Below are 14,402 nucleotides of genomic sequence, written 5' to 3' on the forward strand. Positions count from 1 at the left end.
ATATGGTCGAGGCCGACGCCTCTTGGGTCTTGGGTCTTGGGCGTGGTGGTGGTGGTGGGGAACGGGACTGACTGAGCCAGCCTCCTTGCTCAGGGGCAAAACCACTCCGTCCCGGGTTCGCTTCCTTGCTTGCTTGTGTGCTTGTGCGTGCGTCTCTCTCTCTCCTCCCCTTCACCGTAGCGTGACATCAAAGAGCCCACCGCTGCATAAAGGCCGGCCGAGTTGCTGGCAGCAGAGCAGGAGGGCTGAGGCGAGCGCAGCAGGGAGGGAGCGCGCCGCTGGACCACGCAACTTGGACGGCGCGCCCGCAGCGTGGGCGCCCCTCGGGGCCGAGCCTTCCATGGCTTCTTCGTAGCGCCGGAGACCCGGGGGCGCCGCCGTCGCCATGAACGTGGTGGGGGGCTATCAGGGCCACCCCCATCCCCACCACCACCCGCACCACGGCGCGCTGCTCCATCCCCACCACCCGCACCACGAGCCGTTCCTCTTCGGGCCGCCCGCGCCGCCGCCGCCGGCCCCCGGCCGATGTTTCCCGCCGGCCGAGCGGCCCTTCGCGCAGGGCTGGCTGCTCAGCGCAGCCTCCGACCTCTCCCCCCCGCCGCCGCCTCCTCCAGAGTTGGTGTGCGCGGCAGCTGCGGCAGCGGCTGCAGCGGCCGCCGGGCTGGGCTCGTCGGCTTCGCCCGCCTCGTCGTACGGCGGCAGCCCGTCGGAGTTGGGCGGGCGGCTGAGCGCAGCGCGCCGTCGGGGTGCGTCTTCGTCGTCGGCGCCCGGAGCGCCTCGCAAGGAGCGCCGCCGCACCGAGAGCCTAAACAGCGCCTTCGCCGAGCTCCGCGAGTGCATCCCCAACGTGCCGGCCGACACGAAGCTCTCCAAGATCAAGACGCTGCGCCTGGCCACCAGCTACATCGCCTACCTCATGGAGGTGCTGGCCAAGGACGGGCCGGCCGCAGAGGGCTTCAAGGCCGAGCTCAAGAAGGCCGAGCCCCGCGATGCCAAGAGGAAGCGCGAGCAGCCGGTAAGGGCCCGCGCGAAGGCGCTCTGCGCGCGCTCAGAGGCGTTCTCCCGTCGAACGGGAGGAGCGGGGCAGAAAAGTGAGCCTCCTGGTTCCAGACGTAGCGGGATGAGTGGCGGCTCCCTATAAGGGGTGGAAACAATACCTTTGTTTCTGCACCGGCTTTAGGGCAGCTGCACGGAGCGTAGCCATGGCCGAAACTTAGAGGCGCGGGGGCTGTATGGGTGGGGAAGAGACTCTGCTCAATTCCAGGGAATTGCAACCCCTACTCCTTCACCCTGGAGCGCTGCCGTCCCATAGCGGAGGGGAAGAAAAGGCACATTGGAGAGGCTCTCTTCTTGGCCAGGTCTGACCACCTGAGCGAGCCTGATCACTGGCTTCCGCTTCCGGAGAGTGGACCTCTCTGCCCCAGAACACGCGCCCCTTCCCCAATTCTAGGTCTTCGTCCCCGGGCCTGTCTCACATTAAACTTCAGGTAAGAGGCTCATGTGAAGTAATGGTGCTCCAGTTAAAGAATAGCTACCCCAAACAACGATCTGTTTTTCTCTTAGGCTGATTTCCTCCGTGGGGGGTAACTAGAGCAGAGGCCTGGACATCGCAGAGGGGTATGGAAGGAGCCCCACCACTCCTGTGTGTAGAATTAGGTTGGCAGGCTATAGAGCCCCACGTAATCATTGGCAAATCTCTGCTTGGTTTTTTAAAATGATTCCCGCCTGGATCAAGGGAGAAGTGAGCTTGCTTTTTCTATGTGTGTGTTTAAGATGGTCCAGTATTTTGTTGGATATCAAGCCCACTGACTCCCACCTTTAAGTAGAGTGGAGTGGATATTAGGGTGGCAAGTTGGGAAAAGCTGCATTTGCTGTGCGGTGGGTTTGGGAGATGGAAAGATTAGAGGTGACATTTAGTGGCCTGAGTAGCCTACTTAAGCCTCGATTATTAAATCAGAAGAACGCAAGAAGAGCCCTGCCGAATCCGACCCAAGGCCTCTCTTGTCCAGCACCCCTGTTTCTCACCAGATGCCCCTGGAAAGCTTCCTCAAGCCGAGCAGGAGAGCAAAACAGCTCATTCTTGCTCTGGCTCCCCAGCGACTAGGATCTAGAGGGGTGCCAAGGAAAGCCTAGGCCTCTGGCCTTTGGATCTAAACAAGCCCTTCTGCACTGGTGTGTGTGGAGTGAGGGTTTCTTCTAGACTAAGCAACAAGCCTTCAAAGAAGGGCTGCAGCAATCTGCGGGTTTAATACCCACCCAATCTGAAGCCCTTTGTCCCACAAAACAAAGCTTCCCATCCCCACCGCATCTCTTGGTGGACTCATCCTGCCGGTCGTGTCTGAATCAGGGCCATAAAGACTGTGTGGGCAAAAGCGTTCGGCAGTCCAAGTTGGAGACCTGGGTCGGTGGATTTGCGCCCCCCCCAACTGATGCTTTGCGTGCGAACTCTGTTGCATGGAATGCATTGCATGACATTTTAGATGGAGCAAGGAATGAACGCAGAATGGGACACTGTGGCAGGCAATATTTCAGGAGAAGTAATGTGGAACTCTGGAGCCTCCCTCCGACCCCCTTCCTAATGTGCCAACTGGCGTGGAGATCTCAATCTCTCGGGGAAAGAAGGTCGATTATTTCACTGCATTGCATGCCTTCCGATCTTCATGCGTTAACTGATCAGCTCTCTAGGCAGGGGAAGGGGAATCTCTCGCTCCCCTGTTTCAAGACCACGGGGGAATTGCTCCTAGGGATCCCTGAGCTATGTTCATGTATAATAAGTAACCGTCTGTAACAAATGTTCCCTTGCGTCCGCCCTGCAAGCGCCCCTTTTAAACTTGACTCTGGCCTAGGCCAAGCCTTTCGGCTTTGCTAACGATCTGCTCTCGGCCCCCTGTCGCGCAATCCCCGACATTGCGTGATTTAGGATGGCAGCCTTAGGCCTCCATCCATCCTTCACGCGTCTTTGGAAGCGTGCACTTGTACATACTTCTGAGTTAGACAAGCGTGGGCTCGCGCTGCACGTGAGTCATTCGTTCTCTTGGTTTGATTTCCCTTTAACGTGGATGTGAGACGATGGAGGACAGAGCCAGGCTGAGCTGAGTGAGGGCGGTCATTTCTTGCAAGCGTTGTCCCCAGTTCTACATTCTGCAAGACGCGCCCTTCCTTCTTGAGAACGACTCTCCTGCACGGAACGTTCTTTGCCGGAGGGAGAATCGGAATCCGACCTTGGATAAACGAGCCATCCAATGTGTTGCGCCGCCTTTCTTTACACCCCGAATATATATATATTAATTACTATGGTTAAAGGAAGCAGACCTAGAAGGAAAAGAATGGCGAAGTCCGCTGCTTGAGGTTCTGATCGCGAGCGAGATCGCCCGCAGCCATCTTCCTCACGTAGCAAAGCGACGCTTCTTTTAGGTCAGATTAACCCCGGGTGCAGCAGGTTTATTTATAAACATGCCTTGCTGCGAGAAAAGTGTTTGGAACTGCGCTTTCTGGAAAGTTAGAAGTGACTCGTCTGTTGTGCTGTCCGAGGAATGTTCTCCTAGAATAGCAATTTTGTTCTTCCGGCGTGAATGCATCTGAAACGCCATCCGCGCGCAAGAAAATTACATTGTTGCGCAAGCAACAGCAGGCACGCACTGACATACAGTACTAGTGTTACCTCTCACAAGAGTATAATAATGGTGACAGTGGTTGCACAATGTGTATTCTGCAAGGGCAAATGACTCATTGGAACTGGATTTTCTGCAAGATTCAACACAAGGCTTCTGATAGCAGTCTGGTTTCTGCTCTAACAGCATTACACCATAGGAAGGTTTTCAGAAGTACAGTACAGTACTAACATTTTCAAGGGGGAAATAGGGAGGGAAAGCCCTCAGCAGACTGTTGAGGCAGAAGCGGGAGGGAAATGGCGTTCCCTGTGAACGGGCATGGCTGGCTGGCTGGCAGGCAGGCAGACAGGCATCTTGGACAGGAGGTGCAACAGCAGGCACCGCTTGTTCTGATCCACAAGTTTTCCTTTTGATTTCTATTCGCTACCCTATTGTTAAGCTGCTGCGTAAAGACATGGAGGCAACCCAAAGTTATTTGCAGGCTGGTTGTGGCCGGAGTCGCAGGAGCTTCTTCCTGATTGCAAAAGCGGTGCTCTCCTCTTAAGGTGTTACCCAGGGTTGCCGGCGACTAACATTTACTCAGAGCAGACTCACTGAAATTGATGGTCATAACTAACTGAAGCCAATTAGCTTCAATGGGTGTACTCTATGAGTAAAAGTGCGTTCAGTAGTCAACGGCTCAAAGCCCCTTCTCTTCACTCCGCAAGTTGGCCATCGAAGACAGCTGCAAATTCTATGCAAGCTTCCTTGGAAGTTCAATTTAACTCAGCGGCGCTTGTTTCCGAATAGACACGGGTAGGATCTGGAGGTAGAAAAGTCCCAATAATTTTGGAAAGGGCGGCCGAAATGAAATGGCCAACTTTACTTTTCTTTTCTCCCCCCCCCCCCCACCCCCAGGCCTGGAACCGCATCCTTTCTGGAAGATCGGACTGCAACAAATAGTTTTAAAAAAAACAACCCGGTGGGAGAATGTTGAATCTGCCCCACACCCCTGGAAAGATAGGGAAGACGCAGTGGAGCCTGTCAAATATTGCGCCGCTACTTAAACACCCCACATCCCTTTTTAAAATGGCATGTAACTCTTTTGGCCCAGTCCGTCTCTAGGGACGTTCCGTTGATACTGGTCCTTTTTTTGGCGCCTCTTTCGCTAGTTTGCATAGGTTTTGTTTTGTTTTGTTCTGGGGCTCAAGAAGGCGGCATAACGCAAGAGATTGTTTCAAAATCCTCCAGGAGCGACGAAAGGCGCCGAGGCAACAATCGACTTCATTTCCTCATCTCCTCTCCTGTTCCCCTTTCTGGCGGGATTTTAAAATGCGCCATCGAATTGCCAGAGTTGTTTAGAACTATTAAGGTCATTTGGATGTGGGTTTTGGGGTGGGGTAGGGCGAGCAGCAAGAATTGTAGGCCTACACAATCTGGAAGGAAGGAGGAGGGAATAATAATCCCGTATCTTCGCCGTTTTTGGCTGCAATTGCTTCCCGAAAAAAAAAAAAAAACCTCCGGGCAAAGCCAAGGCGCAAGGAATACACACACACACACACACACACACACACACACGAGGTTAATTGGGACCGCTCCAAAATAAGCCCTGGAAGAGATCCCTCAACAGTACTGTAGTGGTCTCCCCCCCTTTTTATTTTAATGGAAGCTTCTCCCCAATAAAATAGACCAGCAAGGGCTGGGGAGGGGGGCTGTTCGGCAGACCACAAGTTCCTGCCGCCAGTAGAATACAATCCACCCAAATCTCGCCCCCCCCCTCCAAAAAGAGAAACCCTCTGAAATTGAACTGGAGCGAAGGTGTTTCGGCTGTCCTGAGGCTTCCCTTTATTTATTTTGCATACTAATAGATTTCTCTCTTGCTCTTCATAAATGTATTCAGGCCATTTCAACCCACTCTTTTCTGGAAGTGTAAAAATGGAGGAGGGGGGAAATTGACGGTGAGCCGTTTTACTGCTCCTGCTTTTAAAGAGGCTCTGCGCTTCTTCTCCCTCTCTCAATGACGGCGTTTGGTCGATCAGTTTTCGATACTGTTTCAATACAGAAAAGTATCAGGCCATAGAAACATTAATCGAATTCGATCTCAGCTGCCGCCACCACCACCATCATTATTCAAAATTTGTATTGCAATATAATTCTCAATCTCAATTTCCTCCATTCCCCGTCCCGGTGTGGATTCCCCTCTCCATGGTTAAAAGAAGGCGCTTAATCAGTGTGTGTGTGGGGAAATAAAACAAAAGGGGAATAAAGGAAAAGGAAAAAGTATTTCATTCATCTTTATTCCTTTGCGTTCACTCTCGTTGACGGGAGATAGAGGAGGAGCCGGATTTGAAAATAAATAATAACTGAATGACCGAGTTGCAAATACTTCCCAAGGGTAAATAAATTAGCATCTGCAAAGTTTATACTATTCAAGAGCCTGTATAAACCCCGCGATTTATTTATTCGGTCCCGTTGCCCGGTTTTTTTTCGCGGAGCGGCGTCGGCAATTAAAAGACTCATAACTGGCGTAATTTAGTAGAGGGCTCCGACGTATTTACCAAAACGCAGCCTCCTATATTTATAAAAGGGCTGCAAATAGAGAATGAAATTTATGGCCTTCCGCCTGATTATCTAATACTCATAAACAGATGAACAACTCCGGGGTCTTCTTTACAGCCTTCCGGGCAAAATTTACAAACAGTGGCCTCGTGGACGGCAGAAGGGCTCGCCATGCAAACGCCTTCCTTCCTTCCTCCGTTCCCTTCCTCCCTTCCCCTTCCCCTTCCCTTGTTCTCTCCTCTGCCTTAGGCACGACCCCAACAAGACCAAGCGTTTTGCAAGCCCCTCCGTCGATTTTCTTTGCAGAGGCAGGAGCTGGCGTCGCTTGCGAGGACCGTTAAGCGCGCTTCGCAGGGGCTGCGTTGGGCCTTTTTTAGGACCTAGAGAAGGCAGTCCAGGCGCCCTCCTCAAGCGTACTTTCTCAAGAGTAACAAGTTTAGGATGGCTCCCCTCTACATTTCCCTGCTTTCTTTTCTTCTGTTGATGATGCTGATTAAAGCGTAATGGAGATTCATTCCCTCCTGGTTTTTGTGTTTTTCTCTTTCCTCCCCTCCCCTCTCCCCCTTGCAGCAGACCGAGGGCTATTCTCACGCTTTAGGCCACGGAGAAAAACGGCTTAAGGGCAGGACTGGCTGGCCTCAGCAGGTCTGGGCGCTGGAACTGAATCAATGAATGAAACCAGGAACGGTTTCCAGAGAACCGACGCCACCAAGGTGGCTGGGAGGAGGAGTGCGCGCCCGCCCAGGATGGGGGACCCTGTTCTCCCTGGTTGGTCTCTGCCCCACCCCTCGTGCACCCCAAAGGAGAGAGAGAGAGAGAGAAATCGTCCGCGACCCGCTTTTTTTTTGTTTTTTTCCGTCTGCTGATCCGCCCTCCCCTTTGCAGCCTTGGAGGGGGGATCCGGCGGCCGCCTCAGTGAGAACGAGGATAATGTGCAATGTGGAGGCTGTAGAAGGGGGAACGGGGGTCGACGGGAGGGTCCCACATGCCTGAGAACGGAAAACTTCCCCTTCCCAGAAGCCAGTAACTCGCTGGCGTGAAAGCCCGGCGGTGAGGACCTGGACGTCAAAAGATGGACTGTCTGTGCCGTCGGAAGTCAGGCAGGAAGAAGCCTTGCCGGAAACTCGCGCGGGATATCGCGTCGTCTAATGTCGCTTTTGAATGTCTCATGGAACCAGGGTGCCACAGATGTAGATGTATATATTATATATAGCTATAGCACGCGGGATTTGTGTGCGGACCTGAAAGGGATATTGTGTTGCACAAAAGAAGGTGGGAGGCCCGCCAGCCGATCTTGACTTGAGAGTGACTTCCATTGCAGCCCTCGGTGGGATTTGCTGTCAAGCCATTGCTGAAGGGGGGAGGGGGGAGGAGGAGAAGAGAAGTTGTTAATCCGATTTCATCACAATTTAAGCTGCAGCCCGAAACATCCTTGTCATAGCGAGGATCCCATCGAACACGAGGAAAGCTACTTCGAAGTACACCACTCTATTAACGCCAGGCCACTCTTGGGGCAGCAAATTTCTTTCTGCATGCCAGCGTGCGGATCGGAGCCTTTGCTTCCTTTTCAAAATCTATAGGATTCCCCCGCCATAGCGCCCTAGCAGGACGGTAGCCAGAAACCTGAGCACATAAATGGATTTGCTCGGGAGTAAATCCCACAGCTGGGAATGGGATTACTTCCTGGCAAGGATGGAAGGATGCAGATAAGAGCTGGAGGAGTTGAATCCCACCTTTGGACACGATCCAGCCCACATTAAGAACCCCTGTTCTTAACTCTAAACTCTTGGCTTGGGCTGGACCCACCCCTCGGATTTCAGTGGGGCCAGCTATGCTGTCCTCAAGAGGCTTATTCCAAAACCGCCACCCCCCTCCCCATCGGAGTCCATGAAGCTCCTTCAATAAACCACCCGTGGGTGTAGCCAAGGGGGGCGGCGGGGGCAGCTGCCCCTCCATTAATAAAAATCAATAAAAATACATAGCAAACTGAGGTTCTTCCCCCCCTAACAAAAGGCCTGCCCTCCCCCAAAAAACCCTTGCTACGCCCATGAAAGCACATGAATCAATAAGCCACACTGAAGATCACAGCAGCCTGCAATTCTAGACAGAGCCAAAACTTTCAGGTGCTGGTTGCAGAAATGGAAGGAGGCTCGCTTTGGCTGTAACCCGGCTGCTTTCTTCTGTCTCTGTGCCCTAAGTTTACATTTCCTCTACTTTCATCCCCTCTGCTCCCCAGTTAAGAGAGAATCCAGTTCAGAAAGAAAGGTGCGAAGCGAAAGAACAGGAGCCCCAATCTTCTCCTGTTGTAAATGCACTGTCGCCTGCCTGGCCTGGAACCCGATATTGACCGTGGTCGATGCACTCTAGAGACACTCTCCCCTACAGACGTGCATGAGCTTTCCATACCTTCCTCCCACCACCACTTCACTCATTCCCTGCACCCCCCCCAAGTTTGGGGAATTGGTTCCTCCTGCACTTGCGGGGGAGGGGAATACAATTAAGCACCATTAAAAGGTCGCCTGGTTTCAGCGGAGAGAGTTCAGCACATGGTGACCCCGTGTTGAAACCAGTGGTTCGTGAAGATGCTTCCCTGTGGCAGGCTTGTGTGTTGTGCCTAGTGTCATTATTTGTTTCGATGTAAATAAACACAAGGGCTCCCCCTCCTCTGACCATGTCTCTCCTCTCCCAACGTCGTTGATTCCATTTCATCTTTTTGTTTGGATGTATTTAAACTACCTAAATGGGTGCATTTTATACATTTCCTGTACCGGGTTTTCTACCTCAAATCTGTATGACCACTTGCGAAGAGAACAGGTTTGCCTTGCCAAATATTTATGCGGATTTAAATAATAATAATAATAATAATAATAATAATAATAATAATAATAATAATAAAGAAAAGCTTTATGAAGATTTTGCTTTCCTTAAGGCCATCACCCCCCAAAGTCAGACGGATTCCTTGTCTAATGAAGCTGAAATGGAGTGCAAAATCCTCTCTGCTTGAGTTTGGAAACTTATTTTCCTGTTTGTGCTTATGGGAAAACAGCAGTGAGGGAGGAAGTATGAAATTTGCAAGAACAGAACTTGATTAGCAACAGGAAAATAAATAGTGGGGATATGATCCAGCCCAAATTAAAGCCTGTTGAGCCCTACTGGTTTATATTTATATTTTTTATAAAGACTTAACATTTCTGTCTAGAGTCTTGTTTGTATCTGTGGAGTCCCTAGGTGACTGACTACTGTCAACCACCCTCTGCCTAGGAGAGATATAGCACAGGGTGGGCATTCAAATAAATAGGGTGTCAATCATATTTATACATGAACAGAAATAACATGAAATTATTTTAAATATACATCGTATTTTGAGAAAGCTCTATATTTATTGATATTGTTAGTTGCTGGTGCTGTGTCATAAACATATATGATTTAATACTACAGAGAAAAAAATGTTTATAGTTGTGGTAGTTGCTTGAGAGCTTGCAGACCCAACAGAGATTTTAAAAAATAAATAAATAAAAGTCTTAGCACTAGGCAGACAGACACAGACCATGATTCACAGCCCCATTAAATGTTAGTGCATGGATTCTAGACAGTTGTGCCTTGATGCTAAGCACCTTGATTTGGAAGAATTTATTCGAAATCACCAGAACATGTAAACATGAGACAGATTCAACCAACGTGAGAAGGTTTTGGCCTCTTACCAAATTCAGTAGGAGAGTTAAGCACGGATTTGAATGTTTCCATCTGAAATCAATGGGACGTCGGAAGAGAGTTTAGTTGGAGATTTAAGGGTGTGCTTCACATTCCTGGTGGAATTAATTGCTGTTAAAAATGTTTATAAGCTTTTCAGTTTTACAAGTAACGGGATACCAACATTTACATCGTCCTCCCCCTATTCTCAGCTGTCACTCCCCTACAGTGTCAGAAATGGTGAAAGTTAGTTTATTGAAAATCGTTGCTGATACCAAGTTTAAGCAATGTTAAGTCCTCTTTAAAAAATAAAAAGAGGAAGAGTTTAAGCATGTATCTGCCATTGAAATAAATGGGATTTAAAAGCTGCCCCCTCTTAGATATATATGTATAGTGTGTTTAGTATACACATTGAGACACCTCAGTGTGCTGACTTGGTATACATAATTTCTCCATAGCATTTGTGGAGTGTAACCATTATTTAACAGTGTTTGTGTTTTAATTGAAATGCAGGTGCCCAATATGGATGCAGAGGCACAGCTGTTATGTGGAAGAAGGGCCCAAAGATTTAATCTGTCCCACTTCATTCTACACCCCCCCCCTTCTTGGTGACAACTCCATTAGTGCTAATGTGGCAAATCAAAAGGAAATATTTATTGTTAATTTCAAAATAAAGGTCAACACAGCATAGTTGCTTGTCTCTTCTCCCCTGCTCTTCAAGGCTTAGAAGAAAGAACAAAAACATAAAGATCCTAATGAGAAAGAATTTCACCCCCTGCCTACAAGAACTGTTGCATCTGGACTATTGTGCACTCACAGATTTTGACAGACATTCAGAACTAGCATCAGAGAACAGGTCTACCATTTTAGAGCCCAAGTCTACCAAATTGGGTAGACTTGGTCTGAAAAACTTTTCTAACAGGTCTACTTTACTGTTGTTTCTCAGTGGGTAGACCTGCTGTCCTGGTGATTTCTTCTCCCTGTAGTTGAAACCCTCCAATTCTCACTCCCACCGCCCTCAGCTACTTCACATTTCCCTTAATTTAAAATCAAAAGCAAAACAAAAACATGGCAAAACTGGACAACAGCACTTGATTACACTGTGGTTATTGCCCCCTTTTCCTCAGAAGAAAGGGTATACTGTATAAAACTTTGCTATTTTGCAGGTCTAGCATAACCTCTAGCCCTGTCCAACAGGGATAAGCTGATGATGGCCTTTATCTGCATTGGTACAGGCAGGACACTGAAAACCAATGTTGTTTAAATGTAAACATTGTAAAAACAATGTTTACAAACTCAGGGGAAGAAAATAACATGTGGAAAAGGGTATGAAATTAGACCTGAATTAGATAATGGACAACGGTCTTTGTGGCTGCCTTTTTGTTTTTAGGTGGACACAACACCTGCAGTGGGGCAGATCCACACTCAGGAAACCAGTGTTGCTGCTGCTTACCTAGTTGGGGCAGGGACGAGGCTGGGTGGGGATGAGGTTTGGGTTTTGAGAGCACCAGATAGACTCTTTTGGTGGTTCCAGGTGCCTCCACCCAGGCAGCCCCATCGAGGTAAGCAGCAGAAACAGTGGCGTCAAAAGGGGAGCTCCATTCTACCACGTTTGCTGCTACTGCTATTCTAAAAGCCTGGAGTTCTGAATAGTTCTTCATGGGGCGGCAATCACTTCTCCACCAAGGAAGGAAGCTTCAGTATGAATCAGGAAGTTCATTCATTGGGTGTGTCACTTGGGAATGCCTTTGACTAATTGCCTAGCCCTGCTTTCTCAAATGTCCCTCATTTGCACTGAAAGATAGAAACAGGCAGTCTCAAAAACACACTGGCCCAAGAGTTAATGCAGATTTAACCTCTTTCTGATTCTACAAGGGCTGGAGACTTGCTTAAAAAAAAGAGAGAGAGCCTGGGGGGGCTATAGTTTTAACCCCTCCACACACAAACATCCATGTTTCAACAAGATCTCCAGTGCTATGCTATTCCTACTAGACCTCCTGGGAAAGCTTTGATAGCAATAAACATGTTAGAGCACACAGTGTAGGGTGCTGGAGTCGTTCATTGTACTCCTTGGACTGCAAATTAGTGGGCATAAACCTTGACACTTAGAGAAAAGCTCCTCTCCTTTCCTCCTCATACCAAGTCCCATGCACTGTCTTGACTTTTCTGGTAAGCTAAGAGGCTGATCTTATAGGGAGAGGCAAATGTTGCAATAACTAAACCTAATTCAAACATGGGAAAACAGAATCTTGACCCATATTGTATGAGATTGAGTGTGCTACTCTTTTTCTGCCAAGTGGTGCCATTAAAGTAAGCCTTTGGGGAAGATGTCCAAAGCCCCCACTTAGCAGATTGAGCAGGGGGATCTCCAAGGAAAGCACAGCTGTTACACCACATTTCAAAGTTACTGTACTATTACATATTGCCCAGTGCAGGGTCTACAGATTTTGCCATAGGGGCAAAAGACAGCACAGCTGCACCTCTTCTTTATTTCTCTCTCCCGCTCCTTTTTGTATATATGTGCATGCACACGCACACTCACAAATATACATACACAATTCTGATAAATCTGCCAAAAAATATTTTTCTTGATTTGCACAACAAACTAATGTACCTGAAGGACAGCATTCTTCATTAAGTATTCTCCCAAGAAGAGGATTTTCCTCAGCCCTACTTGTGCCCATTTTGTAAGCACCATGATTGAATTTAATAGGACTTAATTCTATGTAGACACGGAGAGGTCTGCTTTGCACTTAGAGAAAGAGAGATGGAACAGGTCAAACTGCTCTTGACTTTCTGTCTCTTATTATAGAGTCTCTTACACATGGACATTTCCAGCGAATGGAAGGCAAAACAAAAGAGGGAGGGAACTAAAATTTTTATTAAAGCCCAGGTGTGGAAACAAATGGCAATCATTATAAATGACAATTATTAGCCCCTAGTGTCAAAGAAAAATTAGCACCCAAATGAATGGAGCTGAAAATGCATCACTATTGGTTCCAGGTGAGCTTCACTGAGAAGAGCATTCCTTGAATGGGCAGCGGCCAGCCAAAAGGTCTGTTCTCCTGTTGTCACCCTCTGGACTACTCCTTGTAGGGCACAGAGAGAGAAGGGCCTCTGATGATGATGATCAAATCAAGTGAGTTCTCTATCAATACAAGAAGAGAGACTAGAGCAGGCATGTCAAACCTGCGGCCCTCCAGATGTTTTGGCCTACAACTCCCATGATCCCTAGCTAGCAGGACCAGTGGTTGGGGAAGATGGGAATTGTAGTCCAAAACATCTGGAGGGCCGCATGTTTGACATGCCTGGACTAGAGGCACCCAGCGATGGACTGATAAGTGCACGCAGTATCAAGGCCCTTAAGTGATTAGATGATTCCTTCTCCAAGTGTTGGATTCTTTCAGCTTCTGACCTTGGGGATGCTACTTGGAGTAAGAGATGTTTATTTCAACCACCTAGGTTCCTTTATCCAGGCAGGATTACCAGTAAAACCTATAGCAGGCTTGCTTAGAGGAAAGGGGATTTGCAAGCTACATAATAAGCCACATATTCATAACATACCATGTTAATCATAATGGAATGCAACCCAAGCTGCTTTCTCTTGCTGTGTTGATTACGTAGATGACAGAGGATGCTGTTAACATACTGGCCCTACTGGTGGAAATACTTCTGGTAACAGGATTCATGAAAACGACCCCCATTCTTTCCCATACTCACTGGCTTCATTCCTATAACATGGATTACTGAGGCTTTAATTTCATGACAGCAACAGCAGGGAAGGAAAACCCTCCAATGTAAAGAGGGGCCTAGCTGAGGTGTGAGCCCAGGAGATTGAGAAGGTAGAATAAATCGATGCAGTCAAGAAACCTGGTGCCAATCCCATGGAGATTCTGCCACAACCGACATATAACCTTCTGTATGTTGCTCGAAGGTCATCTACACGCTACCTGAACAGGGCCTTAAGTATCCTATTAGACATCAGGTGGAAACTGCAAACTATCCTGAGTATCCAGGAATCATGTAACAGCAGCCCACTTGGACCAGTCCAATGGCCTCTCTAGTCCAGCATCGTTTTCACAGTGGCCAACCAGCAAGGTCTAAGCGCAATAGTACTCTCCCCACATGTGATTCTTAGCAGGTAGTATTCAGAGAGATACTGTCTCCAACAGTGGAGGTAGAATACAGTCATCATGCCTAGTAGCCACGGATAGCCTTATCCTTCCTGAATTTCTCTCCTCTTTTGAAACCACCCAGTGTGGTGTCCACCACTACACATGGACGCGGGTGGTGCTGTGGTCTAAACCACTGAGCCTAGGGCTTGCCAATAAGAAGGTCGGTGGTTCGAATCCGCACGACGGGGTGAGCTCCCATTGCTCGGTCCCAGCTCCTGCCCACCTAGCAGTTCGAAAGCACGTCAAAGTACAAGTAGATAAATAGGTACCGCTACAGCTGCTCTGGTTCGCCAGAAGCGGCTTAGTGTTAGTCATGCTGACCACATGACCCGGAAGCTGTCTATGGACAAACGCTGACTCCCTCAGCCAGTAAAGCGAGATGAGCTCC

The 14,402-nt window shown here is 48.8% G+C and overlaps 1 protein-coding gene across 1 annotated transcript; it reads left to right on the top strand.

Annotated features, from left to right (window-relative positions):
* The first annotated feature begins 385 nt into the window (after positions 1-385).
* HAND1 (heart and neural crest derivatives expressed 1) lies at positions 386-8,146 on the top strand. Its single transcript, XM_035104961.2, has 2 exons — positions 386-1,015; positions 6,720-8,146. Exons 1-2 carry the CDS (start codon positions 386-388, stop codon positions 6,819-6,821), a joined length of 732 nt encoding a protein of 243 aa, XP_034960852.1. The 3' UTR covers positions 6,822-8,146.
* Positions 8,147-14,402: the final 6,256 nt, after the last annotated feature.

This window comes from Zootoca vivipara, chromosome 2 (genome assembly GCF_963506605.1).
Source record: "Zootoca vivipara chromosome 2, rZooViv1.1, whole genome shotgun sequence".
Taxonomy (NCBI): Eukaryota; Metazoa; Chordata; class Lepidosauria; order Squamata; family Lacertidae; genus Zootoca; species Zootoca vivipara.